This window comes from Chanodichthys erythropterus, chromosome 2, assembly GCF_024489055.1.
Source record: "Chanodichthys erythropterus isolate Z2021 chromosome 2, ASM2448905v1, whole genome shotgun sequence".
In the NCBI taxonomy this organism is placed as follows: Eukaryota; Metazoa; Chordata; class Actinopteri; order Cypriniformes; family Xenocyprididae; genus Chanodichthys; species Chanodichthys erythropterus.
In genome coordinates this window covers 3,121,196-3,146,511 of record NC_090222.1, presented here as the reverse complement: position 1 = coordinate 3,146,511, position 25,316 = coordinate 3,121,196, and the positions used below count along the sequence as shown (strand labels likewise).

Here is a 25,316-nt window from a genome sequence, read left to right as displayed (position 1 = left end):
TTTTCATATATATGGATACTGAGTAACTCAAGATCACCATAACTCCTGTGTGTTTGGACCACAGAGATCTGCATTTTCTAACACAGAAACCAGTTAATGACAACAACTAATGCATAGTAATACTGTTTAGTGCAATATATCCAGCACAAAGCTTTATAATCTGCTACAGCTGTTCACGGGTCAGCAGGAGGCAGTGGCTCTTTTGTGTTTTGAGATCCTGAAGCGTGGTGTGAATATGTGTGTATGTCTTGCCTGAAGCTAACTGGGTTTGAAGTGCAGTGCTGGTCAGTGAAAACTTTTTTCAAGCACATCATTACAGTTTATCGAGCAGTTACTGGGCAATGGTACGACAAGAAGGTGACTATGAATATGCAACACCCTTCAGAAATGCACAAAACGTTCTTACAGATGCTGTAGGAGTGTGAGCAGTTTAGAAAATCATGAGAACTTGAACCAGTTTTGATGTGACTTGATTTTAATAAAAAGCATGTTAATATAAAATAACATGAAAATGGTATGTGTAGCTTGTAGTGTGAGGTACATAATGTTGTTCTTCAACCTGGAAACTGACATTCAAATGGAAAAGTGAACTAAAACAACAAACCCAGAGAGCAGACTTTGCTAAAATATGCCAAACAGGCAAATAAAAGAAGCACAGAAACGTTTTGCACTTTTAATGGTCACCATTAATTAGCTATAACAAACATATAAGACATCAAATATTCTTTAGTTTAAATAAGACCCCATTTGTTTTTGTATCTATTGCTTCCTGATGAACAGAAAATGAAGGCTCAAACTATAAAGAGCACAGAATCAGTCGTACAGTTAGAAGTCAGCAGATCCAAACTAACATTTCACAAGTCTCCAAATACATCTGTTGTGGATCTCGGCACGTGCACAGTATGTTTAATGGATTATGGGACGCAGACTGTAGAAAACACATCTGAGGTCTAATACACAGTACTGTCTCCTCTCACAGTGAGGTCAGTGTAAGACTAAAGACGAGACGAAAGCTTTTCAACAAGACAAACATCGCCGCAGGAGCTCAGTGTCGGTGTCTGACCAGCACACCAGTTAGTGTCGTTCAACTCTCAAAGATTACACAACTACATCAATACAAGTCTGACAGGACAGAGCAGAGTAATGCAGAAGACACAGATTGTTTTGTAACATATCAATGCAAAAGCCTCTTCAAGTCATTGTTACTGTATTAGAAAAATAAAAAGAATTCATTTTTATCCTTTTCCTCTATCTTTGAACAGGAAGAAGTGATGGGGTTTCAACGCTTGGCAGATGAAGCAGTCTGGCTTCCTCCCTGAAAGAGAGAAAACACACACATTAGAGTCGACTGCCGACGTCACGTGTTCATTACAGAGGAAGAAGAAAGACTGTTACCCGTTTGAAGATGCGGGTTAAGGTGCTTTGACTGTCTCCACGTCCCTTCTGGCCTTTGCTGCTCTGTGATTTCTGCTCTCTCTGTTAATAAAGCGTCTCCTTCATTAGGGCTCTCTTCATACTGAATCATTTTGTTAGTTTGAGACGGGGTGGATCATGGCAGATCAGTTCAGAGCTACACGATAAACCCTTACGCTCAATAATTAATTGGTTTGAGTAGGGCAAACTCAAATTAAACAAATTAGTTCAATCAAATTAACTTTTATGAGTATTTAGAACGTTTTCTTTTGAGTTCATGAAACTGACACAATTATTTGAATTGTTTATTTTTCTTTTCATTTAGACAAACTTAAATTTACATTTGCCAACATGCAGGTGTTATATAATGTTTTTTTGTGCAAGATTAATGTTAAGTGGTAGATTTAGTAGTGTTTTTAATGCTTTGCTATCTCCATTTAGAAGAGTTTCTGTTAATGTTTTGGTTATCATGTGTGAGCATGAGCTTCATTTGTTTCGTTGAAAACAGCTATTTCATAATTGTTCTTTATTGATGTACTCTTTCAGCAATTGCTATGCTGATGTTATCAAAGAATAGCTAAATTTCCACTACTAAAAATATACTTGAACATGTTGGTGCTGATAGCCTTGTGGGCAGCACACCGACATATAGTTAGTATAGTTGCTGACATAAGTTAAGATTACATGATCATTTTAAGTTTAATGCATGAATTTACTTTCAAGTTAAGAGCAATTAAATTGTACAAAAGAGTAAAAAATTGAAATCTGCCAGTTCTGCTTACTTAATCTTTAATTTTTTTGAGTTTTGCCAACTTATTGAGGTTTACAGTGTAGCCTACTGATTACTTGTATAATATTATAAAATACAATATGTATGTTGGGTTTAATTGAGTGAGAGGAAATTGTGAATTTATGTGGCACATGAAACAGCTGCATGTGATGAATCAAAGGCAAAGCATGACGATTACAAATAGTATTAGTTATCATATTGTTAACAGATGTTTCTCATAAGGAATTGACTTCAGAAGACTGAGACTCACCTTAGATTTTGGGGTAGAGGGAGAAACCTAATTGGGGTGGGGGAGGGATAAACTACAATTAGAATAACCAATTTTAAATAAAAAAAATCTATCATTCAATATTTTTAGGAGGCAGGAGATACGAACGATGTTTCTGAGGAAGTGCATGACAGCGCCCTCATCTGGACGGCGCCGCGGGGACGCGCTCGATCTCTGAGGGGATGAGGACAAACCACCTCGAAAAGATCCCTGTGATGAGGACAACACATTAAACATCCCAGCATTCTTCATATCCGATTATTTGTGTATCCGGTTGAAATCTGGAATACTGACTGTCCACACTGTGTGTCGCAACTGTTCAGATCTGATTTGAACATCACAATAATGTGTATCCGCTTGACGACTGCATAAGGCAGTGGCTTTATTCTGTGCTGTCGACTCCATCGGTCTGTTTTATTGTCATTTTCTGCAGCGACTTTCTGCATGTTTCCTATATGACATGTTTACATTTTATATGGCATGAGAAAGTCACATAAACCATGTGAAATGTATTTCCAGAAATCAACAATAGGATTTCAAACCACTTACGAAAGTAGCTAAAAAACAATTCGCATTTCATGCTGTTTTTTTGCCGTTCACACTTGCTAAATCTGATCGGATTCCAGTCTGAATGACTCGCTTCATCCTCTGCGTCAGTGTAGATTAATTATGACTGGATGCAATGAAGGTTATCAATCAATGTCATAATGGCATATATTTATCAAGTCACGCAGTAATATGCAGAAGTACGTTTTTTTCAGTGCATGTGCGATACGTCCGGTTCAATGGCCGCTATGGGTAATCTTTGATTAGATAATAAATTAAATATAATATGACAAACAAACGTTTTCAATATCAGCATAACAAACAGTTGAAATAGTTGGAAGCGGATGAGAGCGGAAGACTCGACACACTCAAGTTACGATGTCCGCGCCGCTCGAGTTTTTGTCTTGTTTTTAGTCAAAATATCTTAAAGTTCTTAAATCAAGAAGCATTTTCTTGACAAGTACAAATTATTTTCTTGTTTTCAGGAAAAATAAATCAAAATTAAGCACGCAAAATAATCCTAGTCCAAACTGAAAACAAGATTATATAGTTTATTCTTGGTTTGAAATAAGATTGTTTTGCTTACCCCATTGGCAGATTATTTTGCTTGTTTTAAGGAAAAACTTACTTAATTTTGACTAGAAACAAGACAAAAACTCTTGCAGTGAAAGTGTTAATTCTAATACTTCTAGCTGAATTCATTAATCTTAATACATTTAATTATTCATAAATACTTGACTTTTAGGTTCATGCATTTATGTTTAATACTGCTGAGACAACTTTAGGTAAGAAACAGAAGTAGATGGAAGACTTCGGCGTCGCCACATTTGTCTCTTTGTCCATCTGAACTCATTACGGCCCGGTTTCACAGACAGGGCTCAGATTAAGTGAGGATTAGGATTTAGTTCAATTAGGACAATAAAATAGCTTTTATAAACATGTCTTAAAAAACATCTTGAGACAAAACAATGACTGACATATTTCCAGATAAAAAGTGTTTGTCTTTCCACCCTTAAAGAGAGAGACAACTGTGTCAACATTTACTCACCCTCGTGTCTTTCCAAACCTGCAGAACACAAAAGAAGATATTCTGAAGAATGTTGGTACTGTGTATTTTGGAAGTCAAAGGGAACTGAAAACATTTGGTTACCAACATTCTTCAAGACATCTTCTTTTGTGTTCTGCAGAAGAGAGAAATGTTCAGACGCATCAGCCGTTTACGAGCACTATTGAAATGAAGCCAAGATTGAATAAACTCAGTGTTCTGGTATTTTAACGATTCTTAAAAAATGAATCACTCTGACCAGCTGAGATTGAGTGTGGATGAAAAGGTTAGGATCGTGATTCTTCTGTAGTGATAAAGCATTGGACTGATAAGAGCTCTTGACACATTAAAATACCAAGTTTAAGTAATGTTTCCTGATGGTAAATAAAGCATAAAGAACAAATATAAAGCTCATTTATTCAAACTGCCGCATAAGGATTATTTGTAGCATAACTTTATTATATAAAATGATTTAATTCAGTCCTTTTGAGAGGATGTTCTCCAAATCACAAGCGCCACACTTCAGTTGGCGTGTTGATACTGCGGGACAGTTGAACGCTTGAATCTCCTGAGTTCTCAACAGACAATTAACTGAAAATAAAAAGTGGTTAAACTCAGAAAGACACTTCAGGACTAGAGTTGAAAAGTGTTTTGTGTTTGTATAGTTTTTGAACAGCTGTCTTTGTGGGTCAAACTGATCCACGAACAGATCAAATTTCTGTATGATCATTTCACAACACACCAACGCGTTGAATCTTTGCATGCATGTCCATGACCCTAAATTGGAAAAAGTCAAAAAGTCAAAAAAAAAAAAAAACAAAACAACAAAAAAACTAACAACTGATATTTCTGACAACTCAAAAATCAACAGACCTGCAACAGAACATGAGGTTAAACTGTATATAATAAACATCTTTACATCTATAGTTTTATATTTCTCTGTCACTTTTAATGAATGTCATTCACAATGCTTTGTGGCATTGTAGTTATTTCACAGTCTTGTACATTTGTCTGTCAATTCAAAGTTTGTAATGTTGTGTTTCGCCTCGTTGGTTAATGATTACAAAAGTACCAAATGTCACCAGAAACAGCAGGTCATCCAGCTACTGTTTTATGAATACTGTGAATATAGCATATATAGAAGGGAACAATGCATGTTCTGATACTGGCCATCAATTATTCCTTAATAATATACTAATATTACATAATAAACACTGCAACCTTCCAAAAAAAATAAAATAAAAAATAAGAATTGTCCTTTTTGATTTCATGGTGGTGTGACTGATGGTCAGATATTGTATTAAAAGTTTGCGTTAAACTCGTTACCTGAACGAACACAGCTTATCCTTTATTGGTCAGACACTCCAACTTTCATTGCAGCATGATATTAACTATTTTGCAATAATAATTTTCAGGTTTAATAAAATTTAAAAAAAACATGTATTACCAACTAGCTGTTAATTCGGGGTAATTACTCTGTGGACAGTGAGGATTGAGGACGACAAATGATTCGTGATATTCTATTTATTGACAATAAATCCCTGGTATCCCGCTGTGCTATAGATATCTTTATGGTGTCAGAATTTGTGCAACATGTTATTCTACATTTATACATGTGCATACCAATTCATTTTGTACTACTACTGTTATAAAGCATCTTAAAGGGATAATTCTCTCTTTCTCTCACGCCGTCCCAGACGAACATGACTTTCTTCTGTGGAACACAAACGGAGATTTTAAGCTCCCAACAGGAGCGATGCGGTCGTATGGATTACCAGCATGTTTGTTTTGTGTGGTTTTTCAAGCGTCAAATTTTAGGGTCCCGTTTATTTGCGTTATATGGATTTAAAGAGATGGAGTATTTGGTAAGAATATCTGTTTGTGTTCCACAGAAGACAGTAAGGGACGACATGAGGGTAAATTATGAAAGATTTTTCATTTTTCAGTGGAGTGTCCCTTTAAGGCCTTTTCACACTAACATGAATGTTCGACATGAAAATTCAGTGGCTGTGGGCATGTGACCAAATGTGTGAATCCTATTGGTTGGCCAGTTTTCTTTGCAGTGTGATAGAAAAGAGTCTCCTTAAAAACAGTCTGGTGCATTGATGGCATATTAATGTTGATGTCGGTCTGAACAGATGCATTAACAGTTCATAACGTCATCACACCAAATTTTCATACCGAATATTTGTCTTTATGTAAACGGGCCTTTACATTTATATTAGTGCCGGCCTGTCTTACTCGCTCATCTTCAGACTTAAGCCAGAGGAAAACCCCCAAATCATTTAAAGAGGATCTATTATGCTCTTTCTCAAAGTCTTGATGTTGTTTTTTGTCTCTACTAGAACAGGTTTTCCTGCTTGAATGTTGATTATTTTCCTCATATTCTCCATTGTTGCAGCTCCTCTCTTCCCAGTCTGTCAGTAACGCTCTACTTAGTTCCTGTCTCTATGAAGCCCCTCCTTCTGAAAAGCACAGTGTGCTCCTATTGGTTGGCTGGAGCAGTGTGTTGTGATTGGTGTTTGGGAAATGTCCCGCCCCTTACCATAACCACCAATTTCAACACACTACTAACTAACTCAACCAGGCCCCGCCCCTTTATTCTGCATAATAATTATTTAAATGAGGAATATTGTGAAGAAAACTCAATGCAGGTGTTTCAGAAACACTGACACTCATATAGAGAACTCCTGCTGGAGGGACTTTGCTTTGGAAGGACGACTCAGGTCAATAAAGAGTGGTGGGTGTTTAAGGGTTTAAAAGCTGGGAACAACATGTGGGAATCTGTGTATGTTTAATGAAGGATTGTACCTCACACTGATCCATCAACACTTCCTTAGGGCTCTGTTTCCTCACTAAGGCATTAGAGCAGATCCACAAACCAACATCCTGAAATCCCTTCGCTCAAAAGTGTTGAGCGTTTACCCACATGCTGCTCCTGGAGGAAGGGTTTCCACAGAGCATGTGCCGTTAGTGGTTCTGCTGGTTAGTAAAGGTCAAGCATTTAGTAACTATTTTTACTGTACACTCTCAGAAAACATGAGTGAGGAACAAAAGCTGTGACTGGGACAGCACCATTTCAAAAGGTACTAATATACACCATCTAAGTATTAATTTGTATCTTTAAGATACTAATACACACCGTTTAGGGGTAAATAAGGTACAAAGGTGTGCCTGTTGAAAGGGTCCCGCCCCAGTCTCAGCTTTTGCATTTTACTTCTTGCAATAAATGTTTTTGATTCTAACTGGATCCATTATTTCATAATTATGCTTTCTCTGAAGAAACCACCTTTTACACCATTACAGATCAAATATACAGTGTAAATGTTGATATAAATATACAATGTCATCAAAAAGCTGAAAAATTAGGCCAGACGTCACTTTCCAGTCTAGGAAAATTGACATCTTCAACCTTTATTAAAATATTATCAAAATATGTTAAAGATGTTGTGTTCATGTTGTGTAGTTGTGCTTGAAATCGATTGTTTTATTTGTGATAATAACTCAATGAAACATGACAACTTGTGTCACATCATTTTTGTCCAGACCGTCTTACTAACAAATTATGAACACATGCAAAAACAAGAGAGAACCAACCAAATATTAATAACGGATTATGTTGTAGTCAATGTGTGCTTTTTCCTGTTTTTTTGTGTGTATTTTTGCATAGTAAAAAAACCTTCAGCTGTAGTTTGATTTTTTTTGACAAATAATTTTGTCGTATAAACAACTTTAGTTTAGTGTTTTGTCCTTCCCTCAATGTTTTCCTCATATTTTGGTGGTTTAATGGAACAAAAATCCCCTTCAGACGTCACTTTTGGACTTTTGAACCCCAGTGAAAATGAAAAACTGCTTGTGAAGAAGAAACCTTGAACCTTCCGTGTGATTTTTCATTTCCGTTGCGGTTTATTATCAGGGGATCAAGTTCACACCTGTGTTCTGTCTTCATACGCATTAGCAGTTTCCTGTCAGAACAATACGATCAGATTTCTCCACAACTGATCATATTTTCTTTAACACTTTTTGAAAACTCAATCATAAGTCTGCAGGAAGTGAAAATTCACCTCATTTATGTTGTAAATGCAGGTTAGATCTTAATGTGAATGATTAAATCATGGGTTTTTAACAGTTTTTGACCTCATAATGTCATAACTGGATCTTTAGGGTGAAAACGATGGAAGCTACACTCTAAAAAATGCTGGGTTGTTTCAACCCAAGTTTGGGTCAAAAATGGACAAACCCAACCATTGGGTTAAATTTTTAAAATCATTTTTTAACCCAACGATTGGGTTTGTCCATATTTGACCCAAATTTGGGTCAACCCAGAGTGTACTTCTGCTTCATTACTGTGGATCTGATCTATCCGCCTCACAGATCGACATTTAGAGGATCATTTATTCTAGGGCTGGGCGACACACCTAAAACTTGATATCTTTCCAAATATTGACGATAAGCGACATGCATCTCAATATTTTTGAATTTGGTCTAGAATAAATAGAAAGGTGATTTTCTTTTGCCCAAAATAAAAATAAATAAATAAGTAAAAATTTGGATAGAACAGCTATTGTTTCAAATCACAAAACACAACTTCTTTTAAGTAATCATAATTTTCAGCAATATTCGATATTAATGATATTCTGTAATTTTAGATTATTCAATTATGGTGATATCATTACTTATATTCATATATATATATATATATATATATATATATTCCCCATCCCTAAAACCCCTCTATGTTAAAACATGAAGTAGTATGACTTTGAGTAAAGCTGCTTTGAATCGGAGTTCTGGGAAATGGCTCCCTATAAAAGACACTTTAGTTTGGGAACTTTTCATTGGGACAGCAGCAAAAACTGCATTGAATGAGATCAATCACAGCAGATTCAATGTTTTACCAAGAGCAAAATGTGATGGTAGCCTTATTCTGAGCTACACAAACAAACAAAAAAGCCAGTGTTCATGTTGTTAGATTCATTTTAATCAAGCAAATGTGAAAAAGCTCAAGACAGGATCAGGCGAGGGAACAGTGTCAGGGTTGTTGGGGAATAGGTAGGTTACACAAGCTCTTGTTACAAACGAAACACAATCCGTAGGGGTTAATAGCGCGGCATTAACACTTAAAGATCACACTGTTACACAGAGAGACGAGACGAGCTCCCCTGAGGCTTGTTTGAGACATCAACAGACAAACTATTACACAGCTGGAACCATCACAATCTCAGTCTCGCTCACATGACCACATGAGCTATGATCGGTGTCAGTAATTCTGTTACATCAGCTTCAGCCATCATTTGGCACTTTAAAAATAAGGTCACAACACATCACAGAGGTCTAATTTCAAATATGTTCCCAAACAGCTTAAATATCTTAGAAGGAAATATGTTTTAGAAGGAAAAAATATTCAGCTCCCTCTTTCTTGTCTTAAAATTTAAGGCTCTAGAAATTGCATAATTACACACGCAATAATACTAAAGATAATTTCCAAAACTTTGCAGATTCATTTTAGAAACCAAGCCTCCATCCGTACCGTGAAAAACCCTGAGGCGCTTCCTTAAAAGATGACTGGATTCTAAAATATATGATATTCACCAGTCAGTCGCATATACTGTATGAAAAGATATCCCACGTGTACTGCTCGAGATTTGCTGAACTTTTCACTTGTGTCATTTGCTATCAGTGAAGAGCTGCAAAAGCACTAGATTTTGTTCTGTACAAGCATCTGAAAATCTTATAAAAGCTCACATTTATAAACATAATTCTCACGCTGTATGTCGAATCCCTGAATCACAGTAAAATCCCATAACATGCCAAACTGCAGCTTAATTCAATACTGGATATACAGCAGGTTTGGCGCGCGATACGCTTTAAGATACAAGTCAAAAGTCAATTAAAAAAAGAAAATCATACGCAATTGGTTTACTGGTGCTAATCGAACAATAACTGCAGGTCAAGATAAACTCAAGCAAGCAGAACAGTAGTAAAGGCTCATGTGGAGAAGTTGAAGTCTGCTCAATCCTCACCTTTCCCTTCTTCTTTTTATCCCCTCCGAAGAACTTTCCGATCTGATCCATGACGGTAGGGCTCTTCTTGCTGCGGCCCAGCCTGAAGGTTGACTGGGAAGAGCTTGCGGACGCCATAGCGAGTGTTTGCTGAGGTGAGTGAGGAAGAGTAGGCGAGGAGGATATCTACTCGAGGTCCTGCTCCGCACAATCCGAGCCGCACTCTGAGCCGCCGCTGCCGCCGTGCTCCTGGATGGTCTGCAACTCGTCCGACTCCGAGGGGCGGTCCTTGAAGGTGTTGTCCTCGCGGCCCGGGGCATCTCGAGAAAAGAGGCGGACCAAGTGTGGGCGGGGCTCCGAGGCGTCGGGGTCGGCCGTGCTCGGCTGCTTCCAGCTGCTGTGATCTACTGCGGCGTTCATGGAGTCGGTCACCGCTGGACTCTTGCTGGAGCAGCCATTGTTCTGGTTGAGGTCCGCCTCCCCCTCTCCTGCACAGAAACATCGGGAGTTATCCGACGCTGGACAGTAAGATCATTGTCATCACCTACACAGCCGACGAGTGCTGTACAAGTGACACTAACAACTCATTGCATTCCCAGCACTTTTCTTTGAGAAACCGTCCTCTTAATAAACACGAGCCCACGAGAAGCTTATACGATCGTGTTTTTGTTCTCCTCAGAGTTAAAAACTTAACAGACGTGGAGATCCGCACGCTTCCTCGGGAGGTCGTCAGGTTTGAACCCGGTGAAAGCGAGACAAAGCCGTGACTGTACCACACAACACAAGAGAATCTGAACTCCAGTGTCCCTCACAGAGCTTCTTTGTCTCATCACAAAGTTATTGTAGAAGGACAAAGGAAACAGTGTGACTGGAATAACTTCCCCAGGCTGGATTCTGCGAATTCTCTGCAAAGTGAAACTCATCTCATTTCTCGAGTCCATCATGTAAGGTGTGGCTGCTCCAAATGACTCATTAGGGCAGGTCCAAAACTTCTACTTTGGCGTGATTTTTAGTTAAATGTGGAAATTAAACTGAATTTCAGAGCATCTCGTGGAAACCAGCTTCTCAATTTAACAAAAGTGGGTTACACTTTATTTTAAGGCGTCCTTGTTACAGTGTAATTAAACATTTAAGTCATTATTGAGTAATATTAATGAACTACATGCACTTACTATAGGGTTATGGTTTGGTTTAGGGTTAGTTACATGTAATTATGCATAATTTACTGTATATACTACGGTTAGTGCATGTAACAAGGACACTAAATGTCTAAAGGGCACTAATCAAATGTCAACAAGTTTGGGTAACACTTTATTTTAAAAAACAAAACAAAAAAACAATATTTAAAATGTTGTTCAAAATCCTTCAAAAAAGTTTAATGGAATCTGAAGTCCTAGATTTTCAGTGTGGTCTTTAGTTTAGGGTCCAATTCTCACTATTAACTATGACTTTTACTTCAATAAACTCCTAATTACTGCTAGTTAATAAGGTAGTTGTTAAGTTTAGGTATTGGGTAGGATTAAGGGATGTAGAATATGATCATGCAGAATAAGGCATTAATATGTGCTTTATAAGTATTAATAAACAGACAATATTCCAGAAATATGCAACTAGTTAATAGTGAGAATTGGACCCTAAACTAAAGTGTTACCAATGCTCTTTAAGTCAAGTCATGTCAATTTATTTGTATTGCACTTTTCACAATAAACTTTCTTTAAAATCAGCTTTATAGAGTTTCATCATGTTCATGACTAATTGTTTAGATTTAGCAGTTTAGAGTTGGGTGGTAATATAGTTTACATTCAATGATGATGATGATATAAGCAATCGAGTGGTTGAGATTTGCTATACAGTACACACCCCTGTTAAAACAGCTGGTTTTGTGATGTAAATTAAACTTACCTATGACACATTTCAGAGAAAAAGAATCACTTTATCACTTAATCTTTGAATCAAGCATTTTTCATAAAGCTGCTCTGAAAACATATTATGTATTGTGAAAAGTGCTATACAAATAAACTTGAATTGAGTTGATTATTACTGTTCTTCCAGATCAGAGAAAGTGTTTGTGTTTTCAAACATGGATTGCATGAAATGTTGAATGTCTGGATTGAAGCAACTTTGTATTTGTATTGGGTTTGTATCTGCTGTGCCATCAGTGATGTCTATGATAAAGTTTCTGGGTCTGTTTCACCCTGAAGGCTCTTTTGGATTAGTTACGCCGGTGAGGCTTCATTTATTCTTGCCTTATACTGTGAACTGTACTCTTGCTGCAGACACATTGTCGGCCTCACTGCTGCCTTCAGATCACTGACATGCAGTGTCGGCTCATGTCTCAGTGAAAGTGTAATCAGGGCTGTCGTAATAACCACAATATTGTAATACCGCGATACTGACAAGCCAAACGCAGAGGAACGCAAGCAACCGCAATGTTTTCTTTTTTCATAAGGCTAAACCATTCTTATTTCAAATTCAGTGCACATGCATGAACTGTAAAACAAGGTAATAATGATTGAAGAGTGAAGAATGCAATTTTTTTGTGATTTGTACAGAGGCTCCGTAGATTTTAATGAATGAATGAATGACTGTTTTTGAATGTACTTGCTCAAAGACAATGTAATAATGTAACTGCGCTGACTGACCACCTGTCTAGATGGAGAGAATTCTGTTATACAATTGTATGATATGAGAAGCTTTGAGGAATAGTTCACCCAAAAATGAAAATTTCCTGATTATTTAATCAGCCCAAGGCCATCCAGGATGTAAATACCTTTCCTTCCTCAGCTAATGAGAAATTAAGATTTTGAAAACATTACAGGATTTTTCTCCAACTAAAGCAATTGAATGGAGCCCAGTGTAGATCATTTTTGACATCCATTTTTAGGCAGCTTCAAAGGGCTCCACGTGAACCCAGCTGATGAATAAGGGTCTTCTCTAGTAAAACGATCAGTCATTTTCAGGAAAATAAATTGTAAAAAATATACATACGGTTTAACTACAAATGTTCACCTTGGTCTACATTTTGCACCCTTCACTTGCATTAGATAGAGAAATCCTGGAATGTTTTCCTCCAAAATCTTAATTTCTCTTCTTTTGAGCAAAGTGAGTCATTATATATATATATATATATATATATATATATATATATATATATATATGTATATATATTATATATAGGCTGTATTGTAAAACAGTTTTTGGTCAAGTGAAATGTGAAAGACACTTCTGAGACGATCAGATTTCAGAGAGAGGTTGCAGCTCGACCCACACAATGTGCAGCAGTGGGACCGAGGCACGGGAAGCATGTCTCTGAGAGGAGCTGCAGGCATGCGATCCGCATCCAGCCTCCCACCCTGCGGCAGATCCTCTATGGCAGCATTCATGAGGACCCGAGGCGCCCACGGGCCCCAGAGACAGGCCCTTGTCTGTTTCAGCATTCACCAGCTCACTCTCCACACACCAGCCCAAGAAAAACACTCACTCACTGCTATAAACAACTAACAACCATAAATATAACCTGCAGCTGTAACGTTTAGGAATGCATTTAAAAAAGGCCAAAAATGTAATAAACCACCAAATCTTGGCCAAAAAATGCAACTAGAAACATTGCAATCAAATTTCAAAACAATTTCTGAGACTACTTTCTTCAACACTGGCCTTTAAGCTTCCTTTATTTTCATTCTGTGATTATGATAGATGGCTGCAGAGATAATAAAAACACTTTCCGGTCCTGTTTTAAATGCTCAGCTGTGTTGCTCTCATGTGTTTGATGGAAATTCACCGGAGGCCGTTTCCTCAGAGATGTGCTCGGAATATAATGACATTAAGCGGTGGTCACACTAGACTACACTTCTGGAGCCTGTTTTCAAAACCTGGAGAATAAAATCCAGAAGAACAGGAAGAATATATATTATACACACTATATTGCCAAACATTTAGGGACGCCTGGCTTTACGTGCACATGAACTTTTCTGACATCCCATTCTTAATCCATAGGGTTTAATATGGAGTTGGCCCACCCTTTGCAGCTATAACAGCCTCAACTCATCTGGGAAGGCTTTCCACAAGGTTTAGGAGTGTGTTTATGGGAATTTTTGACCATTCTTCTAGAAGCGCATTTGTGAGGTCAGGCAGTGATGTTGTTGAGAAGGTCTGGCTCACAGTCTCCGCTCTAATTCATCCCAAAGGTGTTCTATGGGGTTGAGGTCAGGACTCTGTGCAGGCCAGTCATGTTCCTCCACACCAAACTCGCTCATCCATGTCTTTATGGACCTTGCTTTGTGCACCGGTGCACAGTCATGTTGGAACAGGAACATCCCCAAACTGTTCCCATAAAGTTGGGAGCATTAAATTGTCCAAAATGTCTTGGTATGCTGAAGCGTTAAGAGTTCCTTTCACTGGAGCTAAGGGTTCAAGCCCAACCCCTGAAAAATAACCCCACACCATAATCCCATAATCCCCCTCCACCAAACTTTACACTTGGCACAATGCAGTCAGGCAAGTACCGTTCTCCCGCCAAACCCAGATTCGTCCATCGGATTGACAGACAGAGAAGCGTGATTGGTCACTCCAGAGAACACGTCTCCACTGCTCTAGACGGTGTGCTTTACACCACTGCATCCGACGCTTTGCATTGCACTTGGTGATGTAAGGCTTGGATGCAGCTGCTCAGCCATGGAAACCCATTCCATGAAGCTCTCTATGCACTGGTCTTGATCTAATCTGAAGGACACATGAAGTTTGGAGGTCTGTAGCTATTGACTCTGCAGAAAGTTGGTGACTTCTGCGCACCGTGTGCCTCAGCAAGCGCTGACCCGCTCTGTGATTTTACGTGATCTACCACTTCATGGCTGAGTTGCTGTTGTTCCCAATTGCTTCCACTTTGTTATGACACCACTAACAGTTGACCGTGGAATATTTAATAGCGAGGACATTTCACGAATGGACTTATTGCACAAGTAGAAACCCATCACGGTACCACACTTGAATTCACTGAGCTCCTGAGAGCGACCCATTCTTTCACAAATGTTTGTAGAAGAGTTCTGCATGTCTAGATGCTTGATTTATACACCTGTGGCCATGGAAGAGATTGGAACACCTGAATTCATTGATTTGGAGAGGTTTCCCCAATACTTTTGGCAATATAGTGTATATGGTCTCAAGCAGTTAGAACTTATTGCCAAGGGTTTCATAAATATACTTATGGTTTGATTACAGCTTTATCTGTGTCTGATCCAGCTCATGTACAGTATTTCTGCAGTTAACAATATAATGATACTGTGAAAGCAGTTCTCCAGTCAAGAGTTGGACACAACCAATGGTTACATCAATCCTTTGGTCACCAGTACTAGGTCTGTCGCAGTGAAGGAATTTCTGAATATGCATTACCATCACCATTTTCTGAGTGGAAGAGAGGCTTTCTAAAACTGCAGATATTTCACCAGGATCAGCACTGCTCTTCTCTGCACTTTTTAGACAGGTTGTCAGTCAATTACATTGGAATGGCAAAAAATTACATTCTTCACTCTTGTTATCCCTATTAACTTGTTTAACGTTCAATACACATGCATGAAGTGTCAAACAAGAAGGGTATTGCCTTGTGGAAAAAAGCATGTGAACATCACGGTTGTTTGTGTTCCTCTGTCAGTATTACAATATTGCAGTTATCACAACAGCTCTAAAACAAACACTAAACACCAGAGCAACTAACAAACTAAAACTATTTCAACAGTTATATTTGTAGTTAAAAGCACACTATGTAGATTTTCGCCACTAGAGGTCGCTTATTCAAAACAAAGGCGTAGCTTGATGACATCTTGATCTCACAGAATCATGGGAGGTGTTGTCTTCACATCCACAGTCGGTGGAAAAGAATCAGGATGGGACTCAGGCAGAAATCATGTTCATGGATGAGATTATTAACATTACTGTATTATGAAGCAGAGCAGGGTGAGTGCTGTGGAGCTGAACGAGGAGCTGGAGAGATTATTAACGAGAGACGAGTGAGACACACGCCTCAAGAGCAGCGGGACTTTTATTATGCCGCTTCTGCTTCTTCCAGTCAAGCGTATGTGGGGTAAAGCAGCGCTGTTTATCATATTAGATACATCTGAGTGTTGAAAGTTGTTATAATGCTACTGTGCGTTTGCTTGGCAGCTGCTATGAGACACTTGTTGCACTTCAGTGAGATAGATCGATATTAGACATGATAAAACATGGTAATCGCGGTAAATCAAGAAAACAAGATTTAAACCATAAGACTTGCTGTGTTGAGCTGTATAACATTATTGGTTTTCTGTCGATCAATATATCCAAACGGTTGCTCATCTGTCTAATAAAACACATGATATATTAAAGAGTCTTTGGCGTTTCCATGGTTTCTACAACATAAAACCCGAAATCGAGGATAACGCGGGTATGACGTCATTGACCGTCTGTGTCCTGGTTAAAATGGCTTATTTCTCTGGATTTATACATTCTTGGAAACATTTGGGATAATGTAAGTACACAAGTCAACAAAATATATAACACTGTTCTAGTGGTTTTTGGATATTTGAATCAAATCATCTTTTAAAATATCAGCTTTTAAAATGTATTTGAATGTATAAGAGAAACTGCATATTGTAGGTGCTGAAATGTAAATTTTTTCCATCATCATGTTTTATTTTTTTGCACTTTACTCACAAATATTCCTGATTCGTGTAGTATAACAAATTTAGTTTCTGTCAATTAATATAATCTTATAAAAAAAACTGCATGCTTAATTATCGAACAAAATAAATGTTATTTAAAATAGTTAGAGCAGTGTTATTTAGTTCTAGATTTATATATTTGAGTTTTCATGCTAATTTTAGTTTAATTTTTAGTCATTACATCATGAGCTTTTTTTTTTTTTTTGTCATTTAGGTTTTACTTATTTATATTACTTATATGTTTTAGTTTTATCCATTTATTTCCAGTTAATACTTTTAGTGCTTCATTTTAATCTTTTTTCAGTTTATTGCCAAGGCAACATTTCTCATTTTCATGTGACATTTGTATTTTATTTCATTCCAGCTTTATTTCACTGAACAGAAATGCTGTTAATAGTTTCACAGTGAGAAGCGCTGCGGTGACGTCGAGGCCGTGAACAGTGAGGCAGTGACGGGGAGATTTCTCAACAATATCGGCTCTTGAATATGGACGCAGAAGCCGGTGCCAGCTGGTGTTCGCTCCAACAACCTTAACCCTGCAGCAGAAACACTGCGTCGACTGCTGACTCGCTCGAAACACACAAACACAGCGGCCATTGTTACTGTACCCCACGCTTCTCATTACCGCATCACCTAAACATCACTGCAACTATATTGGTTTGCTTTACCGGAGTTGGATCTCATAGGCAAACTTTCATAAAGGTTTCAGAGATTGAGCAGCTCATATGACACAATTATTCAGTTGTTATAAACCTTGTGAACACAACATGTGAAGATTCCCTATGAATCTTAATATTAACAAACTTTACTGTTGTCTGTCACTACACTACCGTTTAAAAGTAAGATATTAATGTTCAGTCTTCTGCTCACTAAGGCTGCGTTTATTTAATCAAAAATACAGTAAAAACACTTAAATATTATTAGAATTTAAAACAACTGTTTTCTATAGTGTATATACTCTAGTCTTCAAAGGCATGAAATAAGATTTAATAATGTTTCTGAAAGAAATACAGTAAAAACAGTGAAATATTATTCCAGTGTAAATCAGCCGTTTTCTATGTGAATATATAGTAAAGTGTAATTTATTCCTGTGATCAAAGCTGAATTCTCAGCATCATTACTCCAGTCTTCAGTGTCACATGATCCTTCAGAAATCATTCTGATATGATGATCTGCTGCTCAAGAAACATTTATGATTATTATTGATTATTACTAGAAATCTTTACTGTCACTTTTGGTCAATTTAATGCATCTTTGCTGAATAAAAATATTAATTTATTTAAAAAATGATTTCTGAAGGATCATGTGACACTGAAGACTGGAGTAATGATGCTGGAAATTCAGCTTTGATTACAGGAATAACTTACACTTTACTGTATATTCACATAGAAAACAAGCATTTTAAAATTGTAATAGTATTTCACATTTTTACTGTATTTTTGAGCAGAAGAGACTTCTTTCAGAAACATTATTAAATCTAATTTCAAACCTTTGAACACTAGAGTATATATACTATATACAGCTATCATATGGCTTCAGAAAATGTGCAATATAGTGCACAAGTCATATGGAATACAAATTATTATACTTTGTTTTTTTATCATTCATCACAAGCTGGTCACTGTATGCTTTCATTTAAGGAATTTCAGGAGTCAGTGTTTTGTTGTTGTTGTTGTTGTTACACAAATTAACCATTCTGTAAAGTTTTTACAGCATTCTTACATTGTATGAGTGCACAACCTGATGATTAGATACTATCGAATACTACTGAATATTCTCAAGTAGCTAATCAATAGTTCAGAAGCTGTTCTTCTGTCACCAAAGTTAAGTTAAAATGATAATTAAAACTTTTCTTATACCGTTTAAGGACCCTGTAAATAAGACTGCAGTGACAGAGTTAGAGTCCGTGAGCTTCTGTCATGATCTCAAGCAGCAGGACAGTGACGGGAGAATCAGGCAATACACAGCACACAATAAAGCACATAAAACTTCTTACCAAACACCTCATCTTGAGCCTCCGGCGAGGCTGCTGACATGTGATCAGATACTGTGGAGGATCCCTTCAAAAACACAAATACAACATTTTATATTTACAACCAAATACTGCTACATAAAACTCTTATTTTTTCAGAAATAACAATGTATTAGCAAAACCTAAAAAAAAAAAAAAAGTGGAAAAGTCATGTTTCCTTTTCCTTCAGCAGCTTTCTGAACTCAAATGAGAAAATATATTAATAAGAGATAATCGGTGTATAATCCAAACGCTGCATGAGAGTGTGTTTGACTACAGCAGCACCTGTGATTGGTCACAAATCAGACTAGTGTTAACTGTGGGTCTCTTATTGTGAAATCACATTACTGGAAGAACGTCTTCTTCTTGAAATGTAAAATTAGGATAAAAACACTGAACACTGCACATATTTATATTTTAATGTAACTTAATCATGCAATATAAATGTGAAACACATGAACAACTGCAGCATGTGTGGTGCATTAGTGAACCAGCTGTGCTCCAGTATGACCAGGACAGCACCACCTGCTGGTGAGGAGACTAACAGCACATCGCTGCTCTAGATTTTTTTTTTTTTTTTTTTAAGCAAAATAAAATGGACTAAAAATTGACTGTTGAATATTAAATAATATTAAATATTTCAGTCTGGAAGGTGAATATGGATTATTGAATTTTCAATAATGAAATGATGATTTCAGTTGTTCTTTTGATGCAATGTTTTTTTTTTAATTAGTGACATTTATCATGCTCTTTTGTTTCAAAAACACCTGTCATTAATGTACTTCCACAGTAAACCTGTCGAGTGTGTTCTGCTGCATCTTAACTTCAAAAAAGGAGGAGAATTTTGGAGACAGAAATACTGAACAACATTTTGTACTGGAATGATGTTTGTTCAGAAGTAGAGCGTGTTCTTTGATGGGAGGACTGTCTCTTTAAGGTTCTCATGATGTACTGATGGATCATGTGATGTGATGATGAGAAACAAACATCACTCCTGTCTGCTGTACAGCATTGATCTGTCACATTCACTGACCCACAGCTCAAAGCGTGTGTGGTTAACGCTGTAAGTGGCCGATTCTTTCTGAAATGTTGAGCTTATGTCTTCACAGGGCATGAATCAGCGTGGATGTTCACTCTTCATCAGGACGATAAATGCTGTGATTCTTGCTGTTATCGACTCTAACATGCAGAAATGATAACACAAGTGCTGTACTTACTCTTTCCTCAGGATGCTGGTTAAATTACTGTAACATAACGCAAGGCACCCCATTTAATCTGAGCAATTCTATGATTCGCTAAAGACTTTAATAGAAAAATGCAAAGAAATACTAATACAAATAACTATAAACATACTGCTGATATGGCCTGTTTTTGACAGAAAAACAGACAGACATACCTTGGAAGCAGAAAGTGGTTCACGTTTTCCAAGATGCTGGCCCATGCTCCTGAAACACAGAGAGAGAAAGAGCTTTTATTACAGTTATTACACTGTTATTACAGTTTCATTAATATTTCATAACGTTTGACCAATAAATATCCATGACTTTTGAGTAATCATGAGCTAATGTATGTAAAATTAGAATAGGAATCCATGTTATGATTCATCAGCATATCTTAACCATAATAAATGGCTGTTTGTTTGCTTGTTATTTGTTTTAATAACTAGACGCACGAGCTGCTCCTGCACAGAGAACTTTGAAGAGTTTGTTCAACCAAACTTCCATGACTTTTCCAAAACTTTTCCAGGCCTGGAAATTGCTATTTTAAATGTTCATGACTTTTCCAGCTTTTTCCTGACCTGACAAAACCTGTGATATTTTGAATTCGCTTTCATTTTTATGTTTTTAGAAATTTTAGTTTAATTTTTAGTCATTTTGTCACATAATTTTTGTATTTGGGTTTAATTTATTTTGTTTGTTTCATTTTTTTTTTATTTCCAGTTAATAAACTTTAGTTCTTCAACTTGCACTTTTTTCAGTCTATTGCCAATGCCACATTTCTAGCTCTCAATTAGTTTAGGTTTTTCAACTAATATTTATATTTCATTTTATTTCAGTGAACAGAAGTGTTGTTTTGCTTTCAGTTAACAATAATAACCCTGATATAATCAAACTACATCTGATTAAAGCCCTTCGGAGGCTAAAGGCCCATCCGAATCCAATGTTAGCTTCACTTCCCGACTTCATCTGATGTGTCCTTTGATATCCCACAATCCTGTGATTCCATTCTGTTAAAGATAGTGTCTGAAAGTTGTGGTTTCAGGTTAGTTTGTGTGTAAAAGTGTGTTTTTGACTAACGTTTCCCACTTCTGATGTCAATTCTAGTGAGAAATTATACTTCAGTAATTAAATATTGACTCAGTTTCCACCCAATCTCTCTTTATTTAGCTGTAGATCACTAAAGCGATACGCTGCCTCTGAAGTCTGTCTGAAATCAGTTTGGTGAGGTGTTTTCCTTCTCAAACGCTGCCTGGTGTGAGAACAGCGTGAGCTACAAAAACACATGTATCAATCTCCTCAGGCGCCTCTGGCAGGAGGACAGGTTGTTTTTTACACATTTTTATACTGAATATCATAAGATCTTCAACTAAATGCATATTATGATTACAGTGAGGAAACTTATCATGGTTATCAGTATTCTGGAGATGCATCCATCATTACAGACGCAGAGTTTCTCCACAGCAGGTCTGAGAGGAGTGTGCGTGTAAAAGCATGTAAGAACATTACAAACACACGAGGAATGTGCCATGCCCCCGCCGTCACCACCGTAAATCACGCGAGATTACTTCACACTGCTGTTATTAATGATGCATCATCACCGGTTGTGAAAAATTAACACCTGAAAGGAAATGATCCAGCTGTTGGTCAATAACGCCATCTGAGATGAAGAGAGAACCAACACAAACACTAAATTAACTCGACCAAACACACTTTAACTAGTCATTTCCTTGTTATGAAAATTAAACTTAGTGGGGATAGACTGACTGACAGCTGTCAATCAAACAGAGAGAGCTGATACTGACACAAACATCACTATATTACTGAAACACATCCGTGACCTTTATTATAATGGGCTTATGTGAAGATTGTTTTAAGTTCACTCAAGTTAAATGCTTTTTAAATGTTAAAAATGATGGCTTTCAATTCATGTTGAATGGCTAAAATTACTCAATTTCTCCATTTAATACAGACAACATCAGTATCAGCACTGGTGTCATTCATAATGCCATTAATTGAATATTTACAATATACCATCTTCATTTTGTTTCTACAATCACTGAAGATTCAATGTGAAAGTATTACAATATAAAAATATATTACAAAGTTTAATGTTAATCGTTAATACCGAATAATGTGACATTAATTTGTGTGTGTTATCAATGTTTTTATTCGGGAGCGTGTGTGACGGGCCACCGACAGAAGAGGGCGACATTTCACTAAAATGAGTTGTTCGATTCCGGGTATTTCGGAGTCGACTCTGATTCCTGACTCCCACCGTAGGAGTCGATGGAATCAACTTCCGGAACTTCCGAACAGGGTCGGCAACAATAACACTAGATTTCCTTCAGTTTCACACACTGACAGGTTTTACACCTGAAACAGCGTTAGTGTGACTGTATAAATGAGCCCAGTTTATGGACATTACCTTGAAATAATACGCATAATCACCATCGATTCCTATGTTGATGACAATACTTAATTTTAAAGTGGGAAAAATTAGGAGAAACAGCCTTGGTCAAATATTATTTCAGAGTTGCTTATCTAAAACATGGAAAATTCAGTATTTAAAGCATGCCATAGGGCTGGGATCTAAAAAAAAAAATGTATTTAATTTAATTATATATATATTTATTTATTTATTTTATTTATTTATTTATTTTTCACATCCTGCCCAATATTGTCCTAGAGACAATGTTCATATTGAAGGCTATAAAAAACAAGATATGCTATATTATGTGCAAAAAAAAGGGTCAAATCACATTAGGCCTAGGCTATATTCTAAAATTTTAAATGTTTTTTAAAGCAGAAGTTAAATACACTAAACTAAAAATGAAAATAAATAAAAACAAAAGAACAGACTAATTATTATTATTATTTTGAATACCCTACAACAGTCACTTTACACAGTTACTGCTATGGTACAAATACACTTAGTTGTAGGTTCGAAATTCTACATATGGCATGATTATGCTCGCCAACAAAAACGAATTTTCAACAAGTATTTTTAGCAAAATGTGTTTTACTCATATTGAACTCCGTCTGTTTGGCGCGCTCGTTCACGGAAGTTTGTGCTTGCTGAAGGCTCGTCCAGGCCTGACTGCAAAATGGAAATATTATTTTCTCGACTTTATAACATTTACAGATGGAGAATATGTCTGTGAAATGTAAATTATGCACTGAGGAAATTATTAAATGTCACTTCAGCTTAAAAAATATATATATATATATATTAATAGAGGTATGTTTGTTTCCACCAATCGCTGCACAAGTTAAGGTTACGTATGATGACCATAGATGATGACGAAAGCACGTTAGTGCGAGCCCTCCCGGAACCCATAGAGATTGCATTGCAGTGCCTGCAGTTCGAAAAATAAGTTCTTTGAATGGAAGTCTATGGGAGCAGTCGGGGCAAATCTCGGCCAGACTGAAATCGCCCAAAAAGAGGCGGTGCTCCACAGAGCGTGACTCGACGCTGATTGGACTATATCCAGAGGCAGAACAAACAGTCTAGCAGTGACAGCTAGAGTAACACTGTGGTTGAATGTGATTGAAAAATCCGTCTCTTTCTCACTTTGGTGGTGCGTCGCCCTATTGCCCTGAAGAAACCGCCCCTGGTTTTCAATGTATTTTTTAATGACTTAATCGCGTCATCTCCTGTAAAAGCTCACTGGACAGGTGAGTTCAGTATACTACAAATAATATCTAGAAACATACTTAGTCATGTGATATGTGTAATGATTCGTTTAATGATTATGAACACAATAAGGATAACCATGGCAAATCAAATGAATATTTAGTACTGTATTAATAAAACTTCAATGAACGCAGGTGTGTATGCAGACTTAGAGTTATGTTTTTGTGAAGTAAGATAATAAAAAATATGATGTTTTCTGTGACAGCTGCCTTCAGCTCTCGAGTCGAGTCATGTGCTGGAGTCGACTCCTGCACCACTCGACTCTTTGGAGTCGACTCCCCATCTACTAAACGAGTCGGCAGGTGAGACAGACAAACACGTCCCCTCGACCACTATCGAGTGCAGACAGCGCCTGTAGTTTCCCAACACATCGACTGCAGCCCGTTCGCCCACATTAGTTTCCATCTGAACAAGAACCAAAACGCGGAAACTGACAGTTCACAGTCGTGTATTCACCTTAACCTCAGACTAATGCGTTTTCAGCAGTATCCGATTATTATAAATTATTATAAGTCTGTAAAAGCTTTTCATATTTCAAGTTCTGCAGCTGTTCGCAGGTTGAAAACAGCTCGAGGGCTCTCGATGGGGAAAAACCTTCCTGTTAGTATCTGTCATCACTAAACATTACTTTCAGCATGTGAAGCACGGGTTTCTTCTGTATATAGTTTATGCAAATGAACAGTGACCTCACCTAGATAGGCTATTTCTGCCTCAAATCGGGCCTCTGGCGACACGGAGAAACAAAAACTCGTGAACGTCGCGCGGTGACAATGTGTCGAGTAACAGCGACAGTGAACGACAGCATCACACCTGGAGTGACCAAACCTGACGGGTTAATACATGAGTCCAGTCCTGACAGACAGAACTACACCATCTGACCAGCGAGGAACACACGGAGCTCTGATACAGCTGGACTCGAGCAAAGGCAAATACGATGTCGTGATTTGACGCGCGCGCACACACACATACACACACACACACACACACACACACACACACACACACGTACTTGTTTGCCCAGACGCGTCCACGCGATGTGTAGATTGCAGTTTTCGGCTGCTCGCCTCAGCAGTTCATCAGAAAATCCTCATCGGCGCAAAATAAAATGTTGTGGGCTGTGTTTGTGTGTTTCAGCAGCATGTGGTTCGGATGATGATCCACCAGCACTTCCTGCTTCTCTGAAGCTCTGTGTTATTCAGCGGGGTGGGGCGATGAAACCTCACGCGAATGTTTACTACGCTGTCTGAATGGACACACTCCACTTCTGCTGTTTTTATACAGGGATTATACAACAGAAAACCTTCAGCTGTTTACAATCATAATATAAATTAAAAATTATGATGCACGCAATTTAGAAAAAGTACAGTATTTTTTTTTTATTAACATCATTATTGTGTTAAATTCATGTTCCTCATAATCTTGAATCAGAATAACTTCCCCTCCCTCTGTCAGCTTTATTTCTTCTCTTCTCTGATTATGAGGGCGGGGCAACCTGTCACAACCATCCAATCAATTCCCCACAAACAAAATCAAGCCCCGCCCTACATTTTTTCTTGTTCAAGAAGCGTTTCATTCATGCGACACATTAGGGAAGAACAGACCAGCGCAACTTCCCTTTCATGCTTCATGCCACTT

General features: G+C 37.5%; 2 protein-coding genes across 3 annotated transcripts; both read right to left on the bottom strand.

Moving 5' to 3' along the window:
- Nucleotides 1-659: 659 nt before the first annotated feature.
- Nucleotides 660-10,218, bottom strand: LOC137029896 (myelin basic protein-like). Its single transcript, XM_067399679.1, has 5 exons — nucleotides 10,086-10,218; nucleotides 2,580-2,681; nucleotides 2,454-2,480; nucleotides 1,396-1,476; nucleotides 660-1,315 (listed from the first exon to the last, which is right to left on the bottom strand). The coding sequence occupies exons 1-5, from the start codon at nucleotides 10,200-10,202 to the stop codon at nucleotides 1,280-1,282; spliced, it is 363 nt and encodes a 120-aa protein (XP_067255780.1). The 5' UTR covers nucleotides 10,203-10,218; the 3' UTR covers nucleotides 660-1,279.
- LOC137029887 (myelin basic protein-like) lies at nucleotides 8,854-25,072 on the bottom strand. 2 transcript variants are annotated; one of them, XM_067399656.1, is made up of 4 exons: nucleotides 24,691-25,072; nucleotides 20,164-20,212; nucleotides 18,753-18,816; nucleotides 8,854-10,552 (listed from the first exon to the last, which is right to left on the bottom strand). In XM_067399656.1, exons 2-4 carry the CDS (start codon nucleotides 20,206-20,208, stop codon nucleotides 10,251-10,253), a joined length of 411 nt encoding a protein of 136 aa, XP_067255757.1. In that variant the 5' UTR covers nucleotides 20,209-20,212; nucleotides 24,691-25,072; the 3' UTR covers nucleotides 8,854-10,250. The 2 variants fall into 2 exon arrangements, with proteins under 2 accessions (XP_067255757.1, XP_067255767.1); XM_067399666.1 differs by lacking the exon at nucleotides 24,691-25,072 and adding an exon at nucleotides 24,373-24,610 and having other exon boundaries at nucleotides 10,251-10,552.
- Between the last annotated feature and the right edge of the window lie 244 nt (nucleotides 25,073-25,316).

Coding starts and splice junctions, on each gene's coding strand:
- LOC137029896 (XM_067399679.1), bottom strand. CDS start 10,202: ATGGCGTCCGCAAGCTCTTCCCAGTCAACCTTCAGGCTGGGCCGCAGC. Junction 2,682..10,085: donor ATAAAAAGAAGAAGGGAAAG/GTGAGGATTGAG, acceptor TCCTCATCACAG/GGATCTTTTCGAGGTGGTTT. Junction 2,481..2,579: donor TGCACTTCCTCAGAAACATC/GTTCGTATCTCC, acceptor CACCCCAATTAG/GTTTCTCCCTCTACCCCAAA.
- LOC137029887 (XM_067399656.1), bottom strand. CDS start 20,208: ATGGGCCAGCATCTTGGAAAACGTGAACCACTTTCTGCTTCCAAG. Junction 18,817..20,163: donor AACCACTTTCTGCTTCCAAG/GTATGTCTGTCT, acceptor GTGTTTTTGAAG/GGATCCTCCACAGTATCTGA. Junction 10,553..18,752: donor GGCTCAAGATGAGGTGTTTG/GTAAGAAGTTTT, acceptor GTTTCTGTGCAG/GAGAGGGGGAGGCGGACCTC.